Source organism: Nicotiana tomentosiformis, chromosome 9, assembly GCF_000390325.3.
Source record: "Nicotiana tomentosiformis chromosome 9, ASM39032v3, whole genome shotgun sequence".
Classification (NCBI taxonomy): Eukaryota; Viridiplantae; Streptophyta; class Magnoliopsida; order Solanales; family Solanaceae; genus Nicotiana; species Nicotiana tomentosiformis.
This window is the reverse complement of record NC_090820.1, coordinates 84,169,363-84,195,068: the sequence shown is the minus strand read 5'-3', so window position 1 is coordinate 84,195,068 and position 25,706 is coordinate 84,169,363. Positions and strand designations below refer to the sequence as shown.

Genomic DNA, 25,706 nt, shown 5'->3' with positions numbered 1-25,706 from the left:
TTACACTAAAATAGTATAGAATTTGGGTGTAGTCAAAAATTAGTTGTTCACAGACTGTCGTGACCCAAAATCCAAATCGTTATGATGGTACCTAACCCAACCTGCTAGGTAAGCCAATTAACAAAATAACATAATATAATAACGCTGATTTGAATCAAAGATGAGATATCTCGATTTTATACAACTTCCCAAGGACTGGTAGTACAAATCATGAGCTTCTAAGATTTAGAATTTATAAAGCTGGTATGAATTTAAGTACATCATCTGTTTGAACTGTACAGGAACAGATTAAAACCCTAAAGCTACCAAGATCAAGAAGCAACTATGACCGGAACGCAGGTGCATCTTCAGATCCAGCTCCCGCCGTGCACAGCAACATCAGCATCCAACATCTGAACGCAAGGTGCAGAAGTGTAGTATGAGTACAACCGACCCCTTGTACTCAATAAGTAACAAACCTAACCTTAGGTTGAAAGTAGTGACGAGTTGGGAAAAGGGTCAGAGTCCAACTCCAATAACCAACAACAGTCATAGCAATAATAAAAAAATGGTACATGAAAATAACTCAGAGGTAAGATGCTCAGCTCGTTCACAGTTACGGAAAGATAGGCATATTTTTCAAGTATAACAGTAAATCCCAAACCTTCTACCAAAAGCACCAAAATCATATGAATAAGTTTGAAAATCGTGATTTTACCCAAAAACCTTTCAACAATAAATAAGATGTTTCATTTTCAAATAGCATGAGGAAAATACATCTCTATGCCTATATGTCTCGTATTCTCACTCATCATGCTCAATGCTCAACACACTCAGTCACTCAGTACTGTACAGGGCAGATCTAGCCCACATGCAAATAAACCAAGGTAGATCCAGCCCAAAGATGCACATAAACCAGGGCAGATCCAGCCCAATGCAAATGAACCAAAATGCAAATAAACCAGAGCAGATCCAGCCCAATGCAAATGAACCTGGGCAGATCCAGCCCAATGCAAATGATTGCTAGCAATTGCGCCTACTGTGGGTGTGCAAACTCCGGAGGGGCCGATCCACCCCAAGCGCTATAATAAGCCAAATCCTGGAATGAATCAATAAAGCTTGTTGCGGCGTGCAGCCCAATCCCATAAATATCACTCACAACAGGTCCTCAGCCTCACTCAGTCATCAATCTCTCCAGTCTCTCAGGCTCACAACACTCATGCTAAGCAGCCCAAATCAATGATATGAGATGTGACAATATACAATAACAGAGACTGAGATATGATATGTAATGATGAATACGACTGAGTGCATAACTGCAATTAAGCAAATAAATTATCAGCAAAGAACGACCAGTGTGGATCCCAATAGTACCAGCATATAGTCTAAACATGATTTCTAGCATGAATTACAGCTCAAGTACTCTAACGCATGGAGTACAGTAAAAATGTTTCGATAAAATAGCTACATAGTTCCATGGAATCGACTAAATCACAATGTACATGATGCACGCCCACACGTCCGTCCCCTAGCATGTGCGTCACCTCAACATCAATCACATAAGACTTAATTCGGGGTTTCATACCCTCAGCATCAAGTTTAGAAGTGTTACTTACCTCGAACAAGCCAAATCCAATACCGAGCAAGCCAAGCGATGCTCCAAAAATGCCATCCCGCGTATACCGACCTCCGAACGGCTCGAAACTAGCAAAAAGCAACTCAAATACATCAATTAACGCCAAGGAAACAAACCTAGTCGATAAAGATCGAATCTTTAATTAAAAGCCCAAAATCAATCCAAAAGTCCAACCCGGGCCCGTGCCTCGGAACTCGACGAAACTTATAAAATCTGATAACCCATTAAATTATGAATCCAACCATACTAGTTTCATTCAAATCCGACTCCAAATCGATGTTCAAAACTCAAAAACCCATTCTATGAAACTTTAGGCTAAAACCCCCAATTTCTCTTTAAAATTCATAATCCAAATGCTAAAAACAAGAATAGATTCATGAAATATAATCAAAATGAGTAGAGAACACTTACCCCCAATTCATTTGGTGAAAATTGCTTCAAGAATCGCCTCAATCCGAGGTCTATATCTCCATTCGATTTAAAAGCTTCTGCCCAGCCATTTCCGGTTTGCAAACACATGAGCCGCTTTTGCGGCATCGATTCTACGACACGAACTCCACTTCAGCGGACTCTACTAGCCAGCTGACCCCTCATACCTGCGGATCTCCATCCGCTTCTGCGCAACCGTAGGTGCGAAGCAAAAACACGCTTCTGCGCCTAAGACCATCGCTTCTGCGAGGCCGCATATGTGCCCCAATTTCCGCACCTGCAAAGACTCCAAACTCCTCCCATTTTCCCTCCTACAGCCACTTTGCCGCTTTTACGTCTTCGCACCTGCGCCCATGGCTCCAAAGGTGCGGTCACACCAGAATACCTGCCAAACCAGCCTTAACCAAATAGTTCCAAAATGATCTGAATCTCGTCTGAAACGCACCTGAGCCCCTCAGGGCCCTGTCCGAATATACAAACGAGTAGCATAATATAACACGAACTTACTTGAGGTCTCAAATCATATATAACAATATCGAAATGACGAATCGCACCTCAAATCAAAATTTAATGAACTTTGAACTTTCAACTACCAAAACCCGCACTGAAACATATCAAATCAACCCGGAATGAACTCAAATTTTGCACACAAGTCTCAAATGACATAATGAAGCTATTCTAATTCCCAGAACCATAATCTGAATCCGATATCATCAAAGTCAACTTCCGGTCAAACTTATAAACTTTCCAATTCTTCAAATTTCCAACTTTCGCCAATTAGCGCTGAATCCTTCTAAAAATATCCAATTGCAAATATGGGCGTACGCCCGAGTCCAAAATTACCATACAAACCTAACGAAACTATCAAAACTCCGTTCCGGGGTCAAATTCACAAAAGTCAAACTTGGTCAACTCTTCCAACTTAAAGCTTAAATCATGAAATTCATTTTTCCAAATCGATTCTGATTAACCTGAAAACCAAAACTGACGATTCGCACAAGTCATAATACATCATACGGAGCTACTCATTCCCTCAAACTATCGAGCGAAGTGCAAAATGCTCAAAACGACAAATCGGGTCATTACATCCTCCCCCACTTAAACATGCGTTCGTCCTAGAGCGTGCCGAGAGTCGTTCCAAAGCCATCAAACCGTCGTGTAATCTTACCAAGCACATACTCGAGGGTGGTCTCACGTCACCCTATTCCATATAGGCATGACAACACAACATAATTGAAGATCATCCCGTAAACCACAGAATCAAGTTTCCAACATCAGGAATTTCCTATAAGATCTGAATCTCATATCTACTCATTGTATAAGTCTGAACAAGTTGTATCAAGCCATAACCACAACCCAAGATGTAATCACATGATATACCGTATAACTCGCGTACTTGTAGCAATAACTTCTGACCACAATAACTGCTCAAAACAAATCTGATACCGGTAATAAACCTCATATCAAACAAAACCTCGTTCTAAGACCTTTCGTACATTTCCAATGATGAAAGAAACATGCAGAAACTCATAACCACTTATCAGATCAACAAGTCATGGATCTCTCTCTCCTTCGACAAGAACTATAGCCAATTTCTAAGCCAGTGAGCGACATCATCCCGTCAAATATACCGCAAATAAATCTCATAGAACCCATTCTAGGTCCAATGACCTTACTTTATAAAGCCCATCTATCCTATTGACATGCCACACCAATGCTACCTAGAATCACAACCCATGCAATCTGTGCACCAATAAGCAACAACTCCAATGTACTTAAACATGGAAAATGACTCAAACGAGAAAACCATCCCGCAAGTTTAACAAGTACCACCATAATAGTAATGCTACGAATCCATCATACATAGTAGAACCAAGACACACGAATCTAACACAAGGGATCATATCTCAACACAATTCTGCTATAATGCGTGACCCTATCCAAACACTGGTCCATATGAAATACCTCAAGCCACCATGCCCGAATCAAAAACCATGCGCAATTCGACATCAAGTGCCCAAGATGCATGACCATAACCACTGAGAAACAATTAACCCAATACCACTGTCCGGAAAGAACATAACCAATATGCCATCACTCATTCAACACCCTAATACCCATCTCGCTCAAATTCCGCAATAAAGCTCAAATGGAACCGCACCATGTGTGCATATAACCAACGAATCACAACCCCTCCTGCCCCCCCCATGGAATAGAAGGCTAACTCATAGAACATATCAGAACACGAATAAGCTCAACTTTAATCGACTGGCACATCCCTCAACAATAGCAATACGGAGTCAACCAATCCGACCCGGTGTAGAATACACATCCTCATTGGGCCTAACAATGGACCCCAAATCAACTCTGGTCACCCACAAATAGATAAATAACCCTCTAAAAGTCCACAATGACTGAATCATAACACATATTATTCTCTAGATAGCTTTGGCCACATTTTTCACAATCCACAACCACGAAACAATCTGCTCCTAAGAACTCCCAGTCTCCAAATCCATAGAGCACATGAATTACCTTATCTAATCCCAACTCCATCGCTCGAATGTCTAATATATCTCTCATACATGATCATCCCACGAGGAATATTTTGATAATTCTTCCGTTCCATATAGCAAAATCTGAATATCAGCAGTAGATCAACCAGTCGAGTACCGCAATACCAATGAAGCATCTGTAAGTCAAAACACAATGAGCCTTCTGAAATACACACCCATCTCAGGAAATACCAAGTAGTAATAGCATTCATCTATACATCTGAAACCACCTATGTTGTCTAAGGATTCATGACCTTCCCTTCAAAACTGAACTGTGACCTTGCACATGCAATCTCAATCCTACACAACACACCGCATCTATCATGCCATCATATGAAAAGTATGAGAATCTTATAATCAACTCTGAGTCACCAGCAGAATACATACCCGATCAGTCAGAAACCTTCCATTCGATCCCATCTAGGAGAAAATTACAATACGCAACATGCTCCTCATGTCGGTAGGAAATATCTATCTCAAATCGTGGTAGAAGCCATCGAGAACTCTTCAAAACCCATTTGCACATAACCAAGCCATCAGAATTGAATCTCTCTAACTCAACCAAGCCACGTAGGTCTCCAAACCCAAAAGTATTATCACAAAATACCTATAGAGACTCACCACATCATAAGTATACAAAGAACCGATCATACTCATTACCGTGCTGATCCAACCTTCTACCAAACTACCCTATTTCTTTGAGTTCCTTCCGGATTACCCCCAAGCTGACACTTCTTCTTGTTACAATACCACGATCATCACCCAAATCTCATCGCAAGAGATCCTAACATAAAACCACGCCGCCCTAAGGCCCATAAGTTGTTGTATACCCTCTCAAGCACCCCAAAAGTACCACAATCGAGACACCTACTCTGAAGACACCTTATATGAATCTGAAGCTGTTTCTTCCCCCTTTCAGATACTGAAATGTAAAATCTGATGAGGTAGAAATATCGCGAGTCTCGACACCATCCAATGTAAACCTCAGATCCTAGCCATGTATAAATTCAGAAAAATTCACAACTGCTATATGAAAATCTCGAATCCATTAGAACTTTCTTGAGAGTCATCCACCCTGCTCAAATCACAACTGCACCGACCAAACGGGCCAAATGATTTGTGCCCCATTAGCACAACAACACCCAAGGAAGTGGCCCCGCCTTAGCGCAATCGATCAAATTTCTACACTATGCACACTACATCTGTCACGAATAACAACTCAAACCATTCCATGATTTCCATATACCCATAAAGTGTGACATAACTCGTATCCAGAAATTTCCTTGCTAAAGTCATCCTCAAAACAAGCCTCTGCAAGTCATAACTGATTCACAGTATACCTCAAACCGAAACCGACACAACATATAACCATGCAATCAAATCATTGATAGTAGACTCCCTCCACTTGGCTCGAAGCCATAGATTCAAATACTCGATAACTCACAATGTCCATACTCTATTACTGCCATCATCTCGCACCGAAATTCAACTCAATCCTTCATAAGATCCTACAACATAAACTATCTAATACCTCAAATCATCTGCAAATCTCGCATCCATCCTCATGACGGTCAGGTCAATTATTGCAACCGATCCAAACTCAAATCGCACAACTAAAACCCATTGGTAGAAAAGAAGGTCTCCACACAACATCATAAGGATCACACATATGTAGATCACCCCCCAGGTTGTAACCCACCTACTTAGCCTCAAACTGACATCTCTCTATACCCTTTCACAATCACAACTACTACGCAATCACTTAATCTTCCTGAGTCTGAACTCACAACAAGACATGAAAAATCCATTTCGTTCCACAATTATACTTCATGAAAGATCTTTCAATACACTCATCACTTGAGACTATACGTCACATCAAGATAGCAATCTAGCACCCAATAGTCCTTTTTGCATCTCAAGCAAACTATTCTCGACACAATCAAACCGTCTGAACACATTTCGTAGTCACATCATACTTCATCACACGGCTATCCAACCAATCATCGAGCCACAAATTCCACTCATAGGGATACTACTAGACATATAAGTCCGAAAGCACTTGCTCACACAACCGAAATCCCCACGCTCAAGCTACAGTCAAAACCCCGGCCTCACGTCGTCCAGACTGGCCCATCATCAGCATGCAAAAATCAGATCTCGCACTTTATCCATGCAATCATAAGCCGTCGACACACAGCTGATACCGAGCACTCACATGTGCATATGAATGCATGGAAGGAATTCAAAGGGTTATGTTTTAATCTAAATCAATTATGCACGATAAGGAAAGAAAGATAGAAAATTCTCCTAAATGCCCTGTAGCCTCTCGAAGATAAGTATAGACGTCATCAGACCGATCCGCAAGACTCTACTAGACACTTGCTCATGACTTGTAGAACCTATGAACCTAGAGCACTGATACCAACTTGTCACAACCCAAAATTCAAACCGTCGTGAAGGAACCTAAACCAACCCGCTAGGTAAGCCAATTAATAAAATAACATAATATAATAACGCTGATGTGAATCAAAGATGCGATAACTGAATTTTATACAACTTTCCAAGGACTAGTAGTACAAATCATGAGTTTCTAAGATTTAGAATTTACAAATCTGGTATGAATTTAAGTACATCATCTGTTTGAACTGTACAGGAATAAATTAAAACTCTAAAGCTACCAAGATCAAGAAGCAGCTATGACTGGAACGCAGGTGCATCTTCAGATCCAGCTCTTGTCGTGCACATCAACATCAACATCCAATATCTGCACGCAAGGTGCAAAAGTGTAGTATGAGTACAACCGACCTCATGTACTCAATAAGTAACAAACCTAACCTTAGGTTGAAAGTAGTGGCGAGAAAACCGAGATTGAGATTGAAATAAAATAAAATATTTTTTGGAGTATGATTAGCAAACCGAAGAAGGGTGGGTCGTAAGGCCCACACCCGAAACTACACGTGCTGGTGTAGGAGTGGATTGTGATTATTCCACTTATTTGGGATGAGATTGAAATATTGATGTGATTGTGATTATTCCCCTTAATTGGGATGAGATTGTTGATAGCATGGATTTAATTTGACTCACATGGCGTATGTGGGGAGACGACCTTGCTAGTCGGGTGGTGATCGGAGCCATGTTGCGCACATGGTGGTACTACTCTCGGTAACACCTTTTTCTTCACATCACATATCAAACCACATTATTCGTGGGGAGATGGCCTAGCCGATCGGGCATGATTGGACTCAATGCTAAAAATACGGTGGTATATCGGTGCTAATGATCTCCCAACCAAAACTATATATTATTTTTGTATTTTGAAAATTATTATGTTTTAACTAGGTATTTGGATATTGTTGATTGTGACTTGTTATTTTTATGGTTTTCCCTTTCTTATATTGGAATTCTATTATGAAAGAGGGAATTTAGCTTTACATATTAGTTCTATTCCATACGTACTAACGTCCCTTTTATCGGGGGCGTTGTAACTTCAATGGATGCAGGTGGTTCGTCAGCAGGCAATTTTGATCCTCGTTAGCAATTACTCTCTGTTCAGCAGATTTTGTGAGCCCTACTCTGTTCCGGGCTTCATGTCATTTGACGTTGTACTTTATGTTTCGAGGTATAGTCGGGGCCTTGTCACCGACACTTCCATACTACTCTTCTGTTGTACTTAGAGGCTTCGTAGACAAGTTGTGGATGGTGTATGATGTTAGGAATTAAACTAGTAAGTGTTGGTATTTGGGAAAAACATGTTTTTCATCATATCTATAAACTTGTAATATTTTGGAAATCATAAATAGATATCCTTTAGTAATGGAAAGAGAATGTGGAACTCTTGACTCTTTTTCATGTCTATCACTTGTACTGATTCTTATGTTGTTAATGGGAAGGTTGGGTAGAAGGCATCTAGCAGGCTTGCTTAACTGAGGTATCTCGGTTGAGCGCCGATCGCGCTCCCCGAGGTCGGGGCGTAACAAACTTGGTATCAGAGTCAGAGCCTAAGGTTTTAAAGTATCCCAGGATGTCTCGGAGCTATGTCTAGTAGAGTCCTTCTTATCGGTGTATTGTCGACCACATCTATAATGAGGAGGCTACTTGGACATTTAGGAATTTCACCCTTCTTTGATACTCCAGATCGTGCGATAGAGCTCAAGATAGGAAGCTAATTTCCTCGTCATGTATCATTTTCCAGATGAGTAATCCATGAGTTCGAAGCAGCAATGAGGGAATGACCTCGCCATTAGATTTTGGGGAGATTGCATGAGAGTTCGTTGGGAGAATGTGTTGAGCCGCGGAGGGATTGGAAGAACTTGTTGCTAAGGGAACTTGTTCCTATCAATGTCACCGCACCACCAGATCATATGGTGAGAGCACTTAAGAAACGAAAGAGGATTGTTGGTACTAACAAACTGGATTGTTTGATTTGTAAGAAACGCCACTTGGGGAGATGTTGGATGACTCTTGAAATATGATATGGTTGTGGAAAGTGGGGGCACAAGAAGAACAAATTTCCTAGGTTGGGTACACCTAGCCCGGTTTGCTCGATATGCGGGCGGGAACATTTACCATCGTGTTGTGAGTATGATCATCATCGTGTTAGGGGTGGTAGATTTGGGCAATTCCAAAGGACTGCGCAGCAAGCCGATACATAGATAGTTACTCCCGACATAAAGGCTTGGAGGATGGATAAGGGGGATGTTTATGATGTATGCAAAAAGGGTAAATATCATGTCGGTGGGGCGAGTTAGTTTAGTGGACCTCATCCTCATTGCGTGAAGTGTAGGAGATGTCATTCGGGGGTATGTCACTATGGTACCAATGTATGTTTCAGATGTGGAGTCAGGGGGCATCAATTAAGGCACTTCCCCGTCAATCTAAAGTTACCAAGTAAGTTAAGTGACTCCTTAGTACATCATTCTGAACACCACATGCTTTTCCTTGTTATATATGTACGTCTGTATTGAGAGCCTGCATGAACACGGTCTTAACAAGAATCTGAATCACAAAACATTGCATGTATCCATTCCTTGAACGAGATGCATTATTCGTGAAGCCTATTTATCACCATTATCTTACTTACAGCCTCTTGAGGAATTGAGTTCTATAATGATTTCTTTGAAATGAGTCACAACCCTAGGTTAATACTTCCCACTTGCTTTCCTAAATTCTCAACAAAGTACTATACCTGATGAATTTCTTATATAACCTTCAGATTCAAATGAATAACATATGCTCACTTGTTCTTATGCATGCACCATCATAATATTTACCTACGTGGTATCAAATCTAATGTAAAACAACCTAGTGTTGAGATCTTTCTTGAGCCTCTCTCTCCCTCTCATGTGTATATGGCTCGTAGTATTTGAGGAATCACTTTACTCCCTTTGTGAACATTATCATAAACCCCCTTCACTATTTAATAATATAATAGAATACCTTAGCACCTATCATATGTGTACATTTCAATCGAAATGGTCACGTGTTTGCATGAAGTCTCTCTAAAATTTGAGATCCTCACACCTCCGTCATAGGAAGATCTTGTGTCGCCCATCATAGTATAACTTTCGTGTCCACTTAGGACATTCCGCATTAAGTAGCTCACTTTATTCCTAGTATTGTAGTTGCCCATGACGTGGCCTTGTATTGCAATTTGGGAGTTAATATAGCAGAAACATGTCCAACTCATAAGAAATGTTCATTTTCTCTTCACACCTCTAAACATGCATTAACTGTGTTTCTTAGTTAGTAAATTCATTGTGCTAGTTTCCTGACATTTGTTGGATAACCATGAGAGATCCCATCCTTCCATATGTTGCTGCAACACTTCCTTTTTCATAAGGCTTAATAGGCTCTCCGTCAAGACCAAATGCACATTTGGGGTTATCATAGCATCACGCCTGCTTCTCATGTTTTCCTATCTTTCATTAGCATATGGGTACCTTTCAAGTCATAAAATCCATGGCGAACTCATTATGAACATCTGCAAACCTTCCATGATTATTTTATAGTGTCTCCCTGGGTTCCGTTATCCTTACGCACTCGGGTTATAGAATCATTGACTACTTCATTGTCATGTGCAGAGAGTTTACTATCCTTAATGTTCCACATTCCTGGGTGGATAGGGGTTATATTTATTTCTCCCCGGAGAATCATATTTCCCATTAGAACCTTTCTAACCAATGATGTCATTACAATGATTAACCATGTCATCGCTATTGGTAGTAACCTTCATGTCTCTTAGGATGTAACCTCCTGAAATGCCCTTCTCAGTACATTGATGGATTCTTGAATAATTCCAGTCCAATCTCGAACCTCGTTATTCCTGTTTGTAGTAAATCTATCGAGAGTTGTAGGTTCAAACATGTCAAAGAAGAAGCATTATTCCATGATTGAACATATTGGGTAGGAACTCTATCGTCATATTCGTTCTAGCACATATTAGTATAATTGTTCAAAGTCGCCAAAGGTTTAGTTTGGGTATTCGGCGTAGAGATTTAGAGTGAAAGGAAGTGAACGAGCGATTTTCAAGATTTTCATCATGAAGATATTATATGCATTGTTAATAAAGGTAAAGTAGGTGTAGTACACATTGGGCCTTATGGAATCTTGAGGGAAATAGGTCGAGTTACGCGTATGATGCCCCCATCATTATTCTACATGCACCTGGTGTTTCATGTGTCTATGCCCAAAAGGGTAGTTGGGAATCATTTGTTTATCATTCCGGTGGGAGCTATGGAAGGTAAAGTTAATGGGTAATTGGCTTATGAGAGGTACCTAATTGTCATCCTTGTTAGATAAGTCCGGAAGTTGAGATTGCCTCCGCCAAATGCTATGGCTAAGTCTGTGAGTCGAAGAGGTCGCCTCGATGGCTGAGAGTGTTGTGGGAAGGGAATATTCTCACTTGTTTATAGAGCCAAATGGCTGTGGTTCAAAGGTACTTTCTATGTGTTATGATTTAGATATGTACAGTTCATGTCAAGATACCACTTCTATTAATGTAATGCCCTTAATATTGAGGTCGGTGTTATTAATATATATTGTGATGCTTTGTTGGATTGTGGATGTGTTGTTAGGAGCTGTTTTGGTGGTTCTCTGGTAGGTGGATAGGCCCAATTACAGGGCAGACTCTGCCGAAATTTCTGAAAAATTTGGGAGTTAGTCAAATTGGGGGCTTATGATATGTGAAAGGAGAAATGAATTATGTTGAGTATTTTGGGCGGAATCTACTCCTCATTCGAGGATGAATGATCCTAAGTGGGAGAGGATGTAAGGCCCCGTAAAATTTTGCCAAGGAATTTAAGGTTTTATGGTGCCGAGGTAGGGTGATGTGTACGTATGTAGTAGTTAATCTTCGCAACGAGCTTGCGAGCCACGGTACGGACTTTTTGGGTTGAAGAATGCGTCGAGGAGTTGAAGGAAACAGTTTGCAGAACATGGCAGTTCTGCGGTCCACTATGCGACCGCAAAACCAGTTTGTGAACCGCAGATCGGCCGCAGATTGAAGCAGAAATATTTGCTAATTTTGGGGACCATTATCCGCCCCGTTCTGTTACCGCATAACCATTTTGGGTGCTGCATATCCAGCATGAAAATTTTCGGAAGGAGATTCTGCGGTCCATTATGCAATCGCAGAATTGGTCTGCGGATCGCAGATTTGCCGCAGAGTGAAGCAGAAATGCCCAGTTCTGGAGGGCCATTATGTGGTACATTATGCAGACCGCAGAAGTGTTAAGCGGTCGCATATGTGACCGCAGATCTGCGTCGGGGCTCCATTTTTCTAATTTTTATAACCCGATCCTATCTCGATAATTAGATGTAAGAGACCATTTTGAAGAGAATATCAGAGGAAGTGCCTTATAGTGAGAGGGGAAGTTCCTAAGGTTACTGTTTACTAATCCTTGCTCAAGTCTTGAGGAATTCACAAGCAAAAGTCACAAAGTCTTCATCCAAGAGGTAAGATTCCATACCCTAATCTTCAATTTCGAATTTGGGGTAGAAGATGGATAATGGGGAGTGTAATTCTTAGGTGTGGGGTAATTATCTATGCATGCATGTACCAACAAAGTTGTAGGAAGTTTGTTTAGATAGAAAAGGGTAGATATTGGGTTGGGGATGAAAGAATCCACCATAGGATGACCTTAAAACCTTAATGCACACCTAGTATTTGATAAAATGCTCAAATGAGTTGGAAACATGAACTCCTCCCTAATTTGTGTTTAATTTTTCCATATCTCTAAATAGATCAAAGTTGCTAGGATTTTCGAAATGGTGTAGTGAATTAAGGAAAGCTTAAAGCAAGGTATGTTTGCTAAACTCTTCTTTTAGAATCGAACCCCACAATGGCCTTGTAAGTCTCGCATTGCTCATTATGAATTGATTATTCTGAATAAGCCTTGAGTTAAAAGATATATGCATTCAATTTGTATTCCAAACGTTCTTGTTATGTTGAGTTACTATTTGAGAAGGTGATTAAGCATGGGTTGTGTGTTAATATGTTATGATTTAAAAATGGGATTCTAATGAAAGCTAGCATGTCGAATTGTGTAAGAAATCACATGTGCCTAAGATTCTTAATTTGGTTAGTTGCTCAAATGTGTATTTAAAGTTTTGATTTGAAATGCCTTGTTGTTGATAATCTATAAGGATGCTTGAAAGTGAAAGAAGTGGGTTGGAGATATAAAGTATGGCCAACGTGCCAAGAATGAAAGTTATACTTGTGGCCAATGAAGTTCTTTATCTTTCAAATACAAATTTAGAAATTTGAATCTGAAGTAATTCAATCTATTCAATGCAACTTCAAAAATCAAATCTAAAGTTCTTCTATCTTACAAATAAAGGAGTTTGAATTTTAGTAGTTCAGTCTATTGAATGCAACTAGAACTTTCGAATCTTAAGTTCTGAAATATAAACTTATTCTTCGAATTTCAACAACCCAATACACGATTTAATGTCCAAATCTACTCTAAATTCAAATATTATAAGAACAAATTGCAATCATCAAATTGTCAAAACAACAATAAATTTAACAAACCCATCTTGCAATAAGAAGAAGAAGAAGAAACTTTAAGCATCAAAGAATAAAACCAATAATAAAGAAGAAAGTGAAAAGTGTATGTATCTGAAGTTATCCAAAAGTTGGGTATCAATTAAACTTTTTTTAAAAAGTAGGTACAAATTTAATGAATGACGCAAAATTAGGCGTCGTATGAAAATTTTATGAAAAAAAATCCCATTTCAGTTCAATCAGTTGGGCCTGAATTGAACCCAGGTAGAGATGGCAAACAGTGCGGTGCGGTGTAGTTGCGGGCCAAACCCGCATAAACCCGCGGAGATTTAAACCCGCCCGCCTCACACCGCATAGCATTTGCACCCACATACACCCGTCCCACACTCACACTCGCATCCACCGGCCCCGCCTCGCCCCGCATATTTTTTTTTCTTTCATTGTTTCAATTTTATTTCTTTTGGGCTTTTGGTTGGACTTTCTAATTTAATCAACCAAAAAATTGAAATCTCTTTTGTTGCTCTTAAGCTATTGTGCCATTTAAAAAAAATTATTGAGCCAAAACTTATTGAAATGACAACAAAGTATTTAATCAATCAAAACTTTTAAACAGAAACTGACAAGAAATTATTGAATAAGACATGTGATTTAATACTAGTAATAGCTTTCTTGCCTTTTGAACTCTTAAGGTACTGTACCCTTTTAAAAAAAGATTCAACATATAAAACATTTTTATTTTTATTTAGTTATATTTTTTATTGTTCCATTTTTAATACTATAAATCTATTTAGTAAGATAAATATTTTTTAATTTAAGATTTGCACTACATTTTATTTTAAGTGATTTATTAAAAAACGATAGGAATAACACAATTATATTCGTGAAGAATTTCCATGATATAGATGGTGTATTTGATTTTTTAAAATAAAGAATTTTTATGAAGTTAGCAACATCTTGCCCATCCCAAATAAGTGTTCTAACCATTTTGGTAGTTCAAAATTCTAACCGATAATAAATATAGACCACCTGTTTGTGTTTTGCCTTTTTCCAACAAAATACCTCATTTTACAATGACATTGAAGGTGCAAGTACAATTAAGCACTACATTAAATCACTAATATGTTTTATTATACCTGATTAGTGACGGTGGTTAGTTTTCATCCGAATGTGACCTTTTTTTTTTAAAAGACCCGCCCCGCAACGGGCAAACATTTTTTCCGTAAAAAAATAAACTCACCTCGCACCCGCCCCATTGCCATCCCTATACCCAGGCCTCCGCCGATTTCATATCCCACTGGGCACAATATCTCGCTGATTTCAACCGCCTTCCTCAACCAACCCTCAACCGCTTTGACAGCGGCGATGGGTGGCGCAGCGATAGCCGTTCCCATTGCCTCCTTATGAGATTCAAATTCAAACTTCTCTCCACAAATTCCCTCTTTAACCACAACACATCTCTCTACAAAAACCTTTCAATGGCCACTCAAACCCTAAACACCTCCTCCACACAAAACCCTAACAACGAATTCAACGACGATGACGACGACCGCCTCTGCTCCGCCGCCGCCACCACTTCACAAGAAGGAGAGGCGACGCAGTTATTTGAACTGAAGCGCGCGAACGGGTACTTGAAAGGGGAGTCGCGGATTGAGAGAGCCTGGGCCCATTGGAAGAAGCTAGGAGAGCCGAAACTTATAGTTGCCCCTATGGTGGATAACTCGGAGCTTCCATTTCGTATGCTGTGTCGAAAGTATGGTGCTGAAGCTGCTTATACGCCTATGCTTCACTCCCGAATTTTCACTGAAACTGATAAGTATCGCTCTCTTGAATTTACCACCTGCAAGGTACTTCCTTTGCCCCATATGTTAGATGTTTGACTAGCCACGGAGTTTAAGAAAGAAAAACTTTTGAAATTTATGGTATACTATAAGTAAACGGTATTTGTGTGGTTATAAATATCTCATTAAGATTAAAATGGAAAATTTTTCATTAAGTTCGGACATGTCATTTTTTGGTACAAACTAAAAAAGAAAGTGCATTACATAAATTGGGATAGAAGGAGGAATATTGTTTAACTGAGCATGGAGTTTAAGCTAAAAAGAAATACTTATAAAACTTGTGGCTTAAAACAAACTATATATATATTTGTTTGACTATAAATATAACATTATAATGAAAAGTTTGAAGTAAAGTTGGGTTTAAATAGAAAGTTATTATTTTGAGAGAGACTAAATGCAAGTGTGTCATAAATTGGACAGAGTGAGTATCTGCTTTCCATTCTTGTATGGAAATTAAGATATGTAAAGACTTTGTTACTGGAATTTTCTTAGTTTTACTTTAGAGTAACTTTTAGCATGGGAAAAATGCCACATTCAGAGAGTTTGTAGTTTCTGATAACTTATAAGTTGTCTCAAATTATTGAGTATAAGAGTGAAAGAAGATGAATGGAGATAGAGGATTTATATAGCTACCCCAACTAGCTTTGGATCAAGGCATACTTGTTGAAGTTGTTGTTTGTTTGCCTTAAAGTAACTGTTTTTTTGTCCTTTTAAATTTTTTAGAAGGGTGGGGTGATTTGATTTACTCAGTTGTCTATGATTGTGCCTCTTCCCCTTGTAAAATATTTCCAAAAGAAAAAAGATGCATTTTAGGTACTGTTTCATTCGTTACCTTGTTGGTTCAAGATGAGTTTGAAGGGAGAACGTGACCCCATCTTGCTTGGAACAGTAGTTGTCGTTTTTTCATTCATACCTCAATGCATTTGAATATGTCTGACTAAGTTCTTCATTTTCTTATTGTTCTAAGGCTACACATGTCAACATTTTTTCACCTTGTAGGCTTTTTTGAAATATGCTTATTACTGTTGGTTATTTTGTGAAAAGTTTCATTTTTATTTACTTAAGTTGCTTTAGAAGAGAATTATTCACTATGTTCTTAACTAAAACATGGTACAAAATTACATTTTACTTCCAGAATTTATTTTGTAATTTGTCAAGTTCTTTGTTACCTTTTTTGACTTATATTTTGGCACATTTTGTACACTTCAAGGCCCTGATATCTTAGTTTATCCTGTTTCCTTTTTGTGAATTGCAGGAGGACCGTCCACTTTTTGTTCAATTCTGCGCAAATGATCCAGACATTTTGCTAGAAGCAGCTCGAAGAGTAGAACCTTATTGTGACTATGTGGACATCAACTTGGGGTAGCCTCCTTTCTCAATCTTTTCCTTTGTCCAAACTTAGGACTTCTTATTGATTACGGTGGATACTGTGTTCCTAAATTTCGGTAGCCGTTTCCAGCAGTTTAATTGTTGGCAATTTTATTCGATGACATCAAAAGACTCTATGGAAAGAAACAATATACTGTGCTTGAAAGAGATATCTTTACCTTATTTGAAGTTTGAATCAAATTTTAACTTCACCAAGGGATTAGGGATTAGGATACCATATTGAATTCTGTAGAAGGTTCTCGAGAACTGGAACTCTGTCTGCTTGAGAAAATGTTTTTCTACTTTATACGCTGTATTTGCAACTAAGTTGCTCCGACGTGGCAGTTTAGGTGCCGGACCTGTGTCGACACGACACTAGTATGGGTATGGGTATGGGATCCGTACCGGATCTGGCCAAACAATTTTGGGTACTTTGACCGCGACGAACGGAAAAATTCGAGACGAGATACAATTTGATTCCCGAAATAAGAACCAAAACTAGGGTAAATTTGAAGAAAATAACATACCTTATCTAGGAAATCAATCTTTTACTTATCTACAACTTGAGAATAAAAAAGAAATCCACACTTTACAAGCTATACGTAAGTATTCCACAAATTTTTCATATATTATCTTTAGCCGGATTCCCACACCCGTATCCGTACTAGGATCCATATCCCCGAATCTTAGAATTTACTTCTTGAAGGATCTGATCCCGCACCCGTGTCCGAGCAACTTAGATCTGCGAGTTGCAATTCATTGAGGCACAAAAAGGTCATTTCATGAGCATTATTTTTGTTTTTGATATGGACAGTGTGGTAAGAACACACTAGATGCCATCATTATCCATCACTCTCCTTTGCTTCCACCCTTTTCTCTTCCTGAAGCAGTTATTTCCTTACTGGCATCCTAATAGCATCCCCACCTTATGCTATTTTACAGTCTATTTTGCACCTAGCTTCAGGGTTTAAGCAAAACTTGACAGCAATGTATTAAGACCGAATTGCCTTCAACTAATAAAATAAATTAGTCTGTAAGGAAGGGCATTTTAATACTTATAAGGTCTTAACCAGGGGATCGATAGTAACCCTATTAACGGTGCAAGTGGGGTTTGTGTTGAATAATACAGTGTGTTAATAGGTAATAATATGCATTATGTCATATTGCTAATACTCCACATTAATAATATATATGGACTCCATGTCTTTACCAAATGCTGGGCTGTTATCCAGCTTTGATATACTCTTAAAACAAGTACCAAAATGAGTCCACAATACAATACCAAACCTCAAGAGCAACTTCGATAAGTTGAAATAAGTTCTATAGGAGTGAAGATCATGAAACAAGCTCCAATACATGAGCAGTAGACCATATCTGGTTCTCTTGCCTCTTTTTCACTTGCTCTGGAGTTTATTGCTTATGGTAAAGCAACTCCCTTTTGATCGTGGAATTAGGGACAAAACAGATTTTCTTCCAGGTCAAAGATTAGCAACTCCTTTTGATTGTCATGTTTTTTTTTTCCTTTTCTGCATTTCTAATTAGACCGCTTTATGCATATTACAGTGGTTTGTATGTCACTATGTTTACTGGATTATCTAATCAGATCATTTTGCCATGCTTCTTTATCAGTTCAGTTGGCTTAACTTGTACTTCCCATACAGGTGTCCCCAACGCATTGCACGACGAGGGAATTATGGAGCATTCCTCATGGATAATCTTCCTCTTGTCAAGTCTCTGGTAGAAAAGCTGGCTAACAATCTTAATGTTCCAGTGTCATGCAAAATCAGAGTTTTCCCTAATTTGCAAGATACACTTAGTTATGCAAAGATGTTAGAGGAAGCTGGTTGTTCTCTTTTAGCGGTGCATGGCCGAACAAGGGATGAAAAAGATGGAAAGAAATTCAGAGCCAATTGGGAGGCCATCAAGGCTGTTAGAAACGTTGTTAGAATTCCTGTCCTTGCTAATGGTGATATACGGCACATGGATGATGTACAGAACTGCTTGGATGAGACTGGTGCTGATGGGGTACTGTCGGCAGAGTCTCTTCTTGAGAATCCAGCACTGTTTGCAGGATATCGAACTGCTGAATGGGGATTGGGCAGTGCAGGAATCAGGGAAGATGGTAAGTTAGACCAGGCTGAGTTACTCAAAGAATATTTGGAGTTATGTGAGAGATATCCAGTGCCATGGAGAATGATCCGCTCCCATGTGCACAAGATGTTGGGAGAGTGGTTTAAGATCCAGCCAAGCGTTAGAGAGGATTTTAACAAACAATCCAAACTCACCTTTGAATTTCTTTATGACCTGGTAAATCGATTAAGGGAACTTGGGGTGAGCATACCACTTTATGTGAAGGAAATCCGGGAGGCAGCAGCATCTTCAAATGGACATGTGGCATAAATTATTCTCGTCTGTAAGTCGGATGCTACCTAAGTGAAAATCAAAATAGATGCTGTCATTCTTTTTTCCAGATTGATTGCTGGTAAAGCAAAATTAGAGATTGTTTTCCTCACTAGGATTGGCCAAAGTAGCAGGTATAAAAGTATCTTAACCCTTTGTGCTCAATTTTTGTGTGATAATCTGTTGTATTCTATGAGGACAAAACTTGAACTCCCGAATTATTGTATCTCAAATTTCGTTCTGAACTGATTCTTTGGTCTTCGGGGTAGGGGTAAGGTCTGTGTACACACTATCCTCCCCAGACTCCACTCGTGAGATTTCACTGGGTCGTTGTTGTTCTGAACTGATTCTTTGGGAGATTTGTGTGTAGAGTTCTAAGTGCATGATTAGAACTAATGTACTGGGCCATCAACTTCATAATTGCTTTCCACTTGTATTTCTAGCTGTTTAATAGTATTCTATTTCCACGCCTTGCGGCGATGCCTGCAAATATTTCATGGTCCAATGAAATTTGTTGATAGGACAATATTGGAGAATAGCACAAGGGATGCTCATAGTGAATATTCATTACTTTTGAAATGAGGAGGTGATCGATTCGTGTCGAGGATCATACGATGAGCTCATTTGTATGTCTCCTCCTTACAATCTAGTAAATGAAAATAGATGTCATTGCCTTTTACTAAGGTGGCACATCGACATTATAAAGAATTTTAGTTTTATGCACTTGCGGACTGACGTACTAAGTGGAAAGAGCGACGCCCAAAATAGAAGAAGGTGAGTCGACTTATGGGCGAGTAAACAAGTTTACCAAACTTCCAATGTGATAAATTTGGAAGTATCAAACCATAAAGCTTAAGATAAGAATTGGTATAGTCCAAGATGTTATACTTTCGTTAAATATCCTCATGCAACTGATATGGAACGTTATAAACTGCCAACAACCAGCAAGTTTTTGCAAACCGAGAGAATTCATATCTTGGGAAAGCTTACGCAGTTAATTAGCTCCCTAGGCTCAGGAATGTTTATGTGCTAACACACTCAATTTAGCTTTACAAGACACAGCTTTCACCTTAATAATATTTATCAAAACAACCAAAATAAATAAATAAATAAATAAATGCAAATTAATCATCCCTGATTGCGAGAACAAATAATGAGCTCCGTAGTCGTCACTTGACAATGGTATCTTGATTGTTTCCACTCACAAAAGGAACTATGGAAATTTTAAAAGAAAGTTTTAACTTCTATGCACCAACAGTTTAAAAGAAATTTTACCTAAAAAATAACTACAGGTAAGTGGTAACTATCCATAATAAGTGGAACTAATAACCTAGAGGCAAAAAACCTGCTATAACAAACTAAATTAAACGGATATATAAGTTAAATCAGAAGAAAAGGGAACTGACTTTGGACCAAAAGCACAGAGTGTATAATGCTGAAGAAGAAATTAGATATAGTTAATGAACTCTCATTTCAGGAATGAAAATAACAATGTCGACATGTTTCCACTGTCCGAAACAACTGTAGCTTCCGCTTGTTATACACATGATTGAGAACAATGAGAAGCAGAATCAGGTATAACTTCCAACTATAATATTTTACTTTGCCACTGCAACAAAAACCAAGTCAGCATCATTTGCCAGAAGATTGTCAGCTATCAGCAGGCTATGAGCACCATAGTTTGAAGTTGCATTAGAACCCCCATACGATCATACGAACATCATTTAGACTACACCAGAGGTGGATACTGCTTGGCCTGCAGCCTAACCCTCTTCTTGTACTCAATAGCATCCTGCAAAAACTCAACCACGATCAATCATCTCATTTAAAAGCTTAAACTTCTACACCCCTCACGCGCGAGCCTCATTCTTTTTTCATGGCCCAAGCACGTGAAAATTAATGTTTTTTTGATAAATCAGTGGTGGTGAGACTCGAGCCCAGACGCCTGTGTGCTCTGATACTATGTTGAACTGTTACTGTGTGACCAACTCATCTAAAAGTTTAAGCTATTAAAGAGATCACATATTTAATTACTTAATTATTTTGTCTTCAACATTATAATAGGCAGTAACAAACTCCTAATTTATGTCTACATCAATCAAGAGTGCATGAATATACATATTTCAATTCCAACACAATGTTATCAATCCCACTAATACAGAAACTGGAACATGCTCCCAACAGTTACTTTATAGGATATGCATCAAACAGTTATAGAATTTGAAATTGAAACAATTCGTGCAAGTGAAAAATGAATGGTAAGAGGTCCTTGAGCTCCATGTTATACAATTCATTCAGATCGATGATGTTGCTCTGAGGACCCCCAAAAAGTATAGTAGCTAAACCATTACTGCCCTATACCACCAACAAAAGCCAGACCTACACTTTTATATTCAACGCATAGGTGATAGGATTATTATCGAGACATAACGAAGCTGAAGCACTCGCTAATCTTGCCAGCTTTATTAAGTAATGAGAATAATACTCCTCTGTCCCATGCTAAGTGGCCTCGATTCGCCATGGTTAAATTAGTAGTCCCTCTATCCCCTTTTAAACTACCTCATCTGACCCTCCACAAGTGTCAATGTCAACTTAGAAAAATAAATGTATTATATTGAAAAATGTGTCTAGTTGCACCTTTTTGGCAATGTCATACAGAAAATATATCCTTTTAAGGAAGAAAAATTAGGAATTGAGGGTAAGACAAGTGATTTAGGACAAAGGCAAAAACATTTCATTAGAGGAAACCAAAATTACCTGAATAAAGAGATGATACCCTTCGGTTTGGGCAGGATCAGCGGGGTTTGGCTGATCTAACAAGTCTTGGATACCAACCAGTATCTGTTTCACTGTAATGGCTGGTCTCCACCCCTATCCATGATAAAAACAAAATTAACAGCCGTCATATTAGTAAACAGAGACAACAAGAAGGAAAATAGTACAAAGAAATGGCACACTCCACATACGCTATCTTCGTTGAGGATCGACAAGCAAACTGTTCCTGATGGATACACATTCGGATGGAAGAAGCCTTGTGGGAATTTGCACTTTGGTGGTTTGCTAGGATAATCTTCACTGAAGTGTATCGTAACCGGATAAAAACCGCCTTCCCAATCCGTCTGCATGTACTCAAAAGGTGTTAATTACCCAAAAAGCACCTACTAACAACGTATATGGTTAACAATCAAAGTATGCTAATGTTTAACAAGCATCATATGGTTACTTTTTATTTATTCTTTTCTGATAAGGTAAATAATTTTATTGATGTTGGGCAAAACCCTGTAACGTAAAGTATAAAAGGAATGAGCTCTGCATATTGTCACCAAGAAATTTTCCGTAAAATAGTACACTTGTTCCTAACAATTAAACATGGTTTAACCTGTTCCATAACATAAAAAGCAAAACTAGAGATTACTATGAACATAAAAAGCTCCCAAGTCTTTTTTGTAATCATAATTGTTTCATAATACAAACTACGATACAGGAAATAGGAAAACAGAGGAATCAAAAGAAATCACGGGGAAAAAGGAAATAAATTAAGGAGCAGCCATTTGATTATTTGTACAAAACAAGTAGTTCTATAAATTTTACACTATTTTGCTCAACTTGATCTATTTTCTCAATCTAGCTTTAAATAGTCACCCCGAGCATTTGATTTCACTTTCAACAAGTAAAACTTATTCATAAACCTGGTAACTAGAATAAGTATTGTACCCATGCTCAAATTTCATTTAATTCAAGATTGGAATATGTAGATTTTACTAACCAAGAGATGATCCTTTTCAAGATTTCATATACTATACATATATAGTTATTTGGATGGGAGCCTTGGAGCAACGGTAAAGTTGTCTCCATCTGACCTATAAGTCACGGGTTCGCGGTGTGGAAGCAGCCACTAATGCTTGCATTAGGGTAAGCTCTCTACATCACATCCCTTAGGTACGGGCTTTCCCCGAACCCTGTGTGAATGCAGGATGCTTTGTGCATCGGGCTGCCCATGCATATATCACTTTTTCTTTAGATTTAAGCTTTACTTGTTAGATTCAGTAATGATGATCTAAAGTTCTTTCAGACCTTCATTTTCTTGATCAACTTCTTGTTTGCGAGACTTGAAGTCAGACAAAAGCTTCAACATAATTTTAAATATACCAAACAATACCAGCTCTTGTTTCTTAGTGGCTGCACACGAATAAGCTTCTAACCACTTATTGTAAATTATATTATAGTTTATTGAGATGATAGTATCAACTAATTATAGCTACCAGTTTAGTTTTCGTTACCATTAGATTCCATATAACCATCTTTATTAAAGGTAGTTGTGCAAAAAATTGGTAGTTGTGCAACTATCTTCTTGAAATCCTTGGTCCACTATTGCCGCTAAATTTGAGTTTTGAAGTGGCAAGGGAACTACAGTAGTATTAATTTTTTGCATAATGAACCTAGTGCTATGACAAAGTAATTTCAAACCAGTCAAGCAAATGCATCCACAATGTTCTCATCCCTACATGGAAGTTGAATTATCTATTCAAAAAGAAAATGATTGAGTTGATATCCTTCAAATGAACAATGAGAAATAAAGCTAACCATCAAAATATTTTGGATTCCTTTAACAGCCAATGGAACTTGTTTCCAAAGTATGAAGGAATCACAAATCTTAATCACAAGGTGATAATCGTATATGAAGTTGATGTAAAGGTTTCAAACCAATTTGGATAACCGTGAGGCATAGCCTAATGACATAAACAACAGCAACTCATTGAAACCTCATCTAAAGCTCTCAAAGTCCTCTTCACGAATATGATTAAATGTGTCCAATTTGCATCCCCAACTATACCATACCTGGTGATAATTTTAAAAACAAAGAGAAAACATTTAATCAAAGCTACTAAGAATGTCTAGAAGAAGATTTGCATTCCAAGGTCATCAAACACATCGGTTAAGTTTTCATTTGCACGCTGCTAATGGTAACATAAATGGTTCGAGTGGTTTGTGATTTCTTCTTTTCTTCCCTGCGGCCGCGGGGGGGGGGGGGGGGGGGGGGAGTTAAACCTGCTAATCTTTCAACATTGGGCAGTATGGCAATCAACATATACATCGAACTTTTGACAAGGTCCTAATTAAACATAATGCTAACAAAACCAAGATAACCTAGAAGCTATAATTTGATGCCTATCAAAGGGCTTCAATCCAGTAACATAGAGAAAACACATTCAACAAAGATTCATAAGTAACTGCAAAAATACTACAACAGACGCAATAAAAAACCAACAAAAGGAATCAAATTGGCTGACCCTTTAATTGCTGAATGCTGATCATGACAGATCATTCACAGTCACAAGTGTTGTGGGGAAACAGAGCAAAGTTGAAATCTTTATATCCTAATAAGAAAAATACAAGAAGGAGAACTAACAAAATACTGATTGGGGTTGATGAAAAGTTGAAAACTTACTCCTGTTTTACCAGGAATACTGCAGTGCCACGCCATCAAGTTCACTGACCCATCCGAAAGTGTCTCTGGCTTAGCTACAAACCCCTAAAAATAACCATTCAAAAACAAAGTACTAAAATTTACAAATCAAAACCATAAAAACTGGAAATCAAGAAAGAGTTAAAAATAAAAATAAAAACTAACATGGGGGTGATTTTTGCGCCAAGCTTTGCGCTCCTCTGCAAGACGGCCACGGGCTATACCTCCTGACATTACTGTCTTTCTCTAATTCTCTTATCCCAAACAAAAGGAGAAACCAAAGTACAATATTGTCTTGCTGAGTTTTTGAGGAATATGACTTGGGAGCAGTCGCAATTTTGGTGGCTGGGCTTCCATTTAATTTAAAAGAGAATCAAGTCTTTCTTGGGTTGTTGGGAATAAAAGATGTTTTTGAAAATTTAAATTTGAAAGGTTTGATAAAAGCAGTTTCACCTATGACCGTTAGATACTGAATTTGAGTCACGCTAGAGGAAAAGTAGGGAAACACTATAAATACTCATAATTTGGGAGGGTTTAAAAAAAATAAAAAAAATTGAAGGGTTAATAATTACGGTAAAATTGTTTGCACAAAATTCATTTTGTTTTCTAGATTACGGGTTTGATAACTAATATCATATGAAATTTTAGTAAATTGTATGTGTGTAAAATATTGAGTTCAGTTGAACTTAAAATTCGTTTGGTGTCGAAAATTATTTGTTTTGAAAAGTAATTTTTTTATTAGTGCTTTTTGGAAATAGTAATTTTTGAGAATATTAGTTTTGCGTTTGGCCAATTATGTTTTTTTGCGATATGATAAGTAAATTGTATTTGACCAATCTTTTCAAAAAATATTTTTGAGTGTCAAGTTATGAAAAAAATAATAGTATCAAGGTCCAATTTACAATTATTTAAAAAGGAAAATGAATTTAAATTATAAAAGAATTTTATTTATTTATTTTATTTAATTAGAATGTAAAACATAAAATAAATTAGTACACTATAAAAAAAATCAAACCTTGTGAAGAAAATG

At 38.2% G+C, this 25,706-nt stretch overlaps 2 protein-coding genes across 2 annotated transcripts; one reads left to right on the top strand and one right to left on the bottom strand.

The window, feature by feature from the left end:
• The first annotated feature begins 14,809 nt into the window (after window positions 1-14,809).
• Window positions 14,810-19,660, top strand: LOC104108145 (uncharacterized). The gene is made up of 3 exons (XM_009617130.4): window positions 14,810-15,447; window positions 16,697-16,803; window positions 18,471-19,660. The coding sequence occupies exons 1-3, from the start codon at window positions 15,004-15,006 to the stop codon at window positions 19,207-19,209; spliced, it is 1,290 nt and encodes a 429-aa protein (XP_009615425.1). The 5' UTR covers window positions 14,810-15,003; the 3' UTR covers window positions 19,210-19,660.
• Window positions 19,661-20,661: 1,001 nt separating this feature from the next.
• LOC104108144 (SUMO-conjugating enzyme SCE1) lies at window positions 20,662-25,022 on the bottom strand. Its single transcript, XM_009617129.4, has 5 exons — window positions 24,842-25,022; window positions 24,659-24,742; window positions 22,176-22,328; window positions 21,967-22,080; window positions 20,662-21,001 (listed from the first exon to the last, which is right to left on the bottom strand). The coding sequence occupies exons 1-5, from the start codon at window positions 24,908-24,910 to the stop codon at window positions 20,939-20,941; spliced, it is 483 nt and encodes a 160-aa protein (XP_009615424.1). The 5' UTR covers window positions 24,911-25,022; the 3' UTR covers window positions 20,662-20,938.
• Window positions 25,023-25,706: the final 684 nt, after the last annotated feature.

Excerpts from the sequence above, each read along its gene's own strand:
- LOC104108145 (XM_009617130.4), top strand. The coding sequence starts at position 15,004 with ATGAGATTCAAATTCAAACTTCTCTCCACAAATTCCCTCTTTAACCAC. Across the intron at positions 15,448-16,696 it reads TTGAATTTACCACCTGCAAG|GAGGACCGTCCACTTTTTGT; the intron begins GTACTTCCTTTG and ends TGTGAATTGCAG. Across the intron at positions 16,804-18,470 it reads TATGTGGACATCAACTTGGG|GTGTCCCCAACGCATTGCAC; the intron begins GTAGCCTCCTTT and ends CTTCCCATACAG.
- LOC104108144 (XM_009617129.4), bottom strand. The coding sequence starts at position 24,910 with ATGTCAGGAGGTATAGCCCGTGGCCGTCTTGCAGAGGAGCGCAAAGCT. Across the intron at positions 22,329-24,658 it reads GTATTCCTGGTAAAACAGGA|ACGGATTGGGAAGGCGGTTT; the intron begins GTAAGTTTTCAA and ends GAGTACATGCAG. Across the intron at positions 22,081-22,175 it reads CGATCCTCAACGAAGATAGC|GGGTGGAGACCAGCCATTAC; the intron begins GTATGTGGAGTG and ends TATCATGGATAG.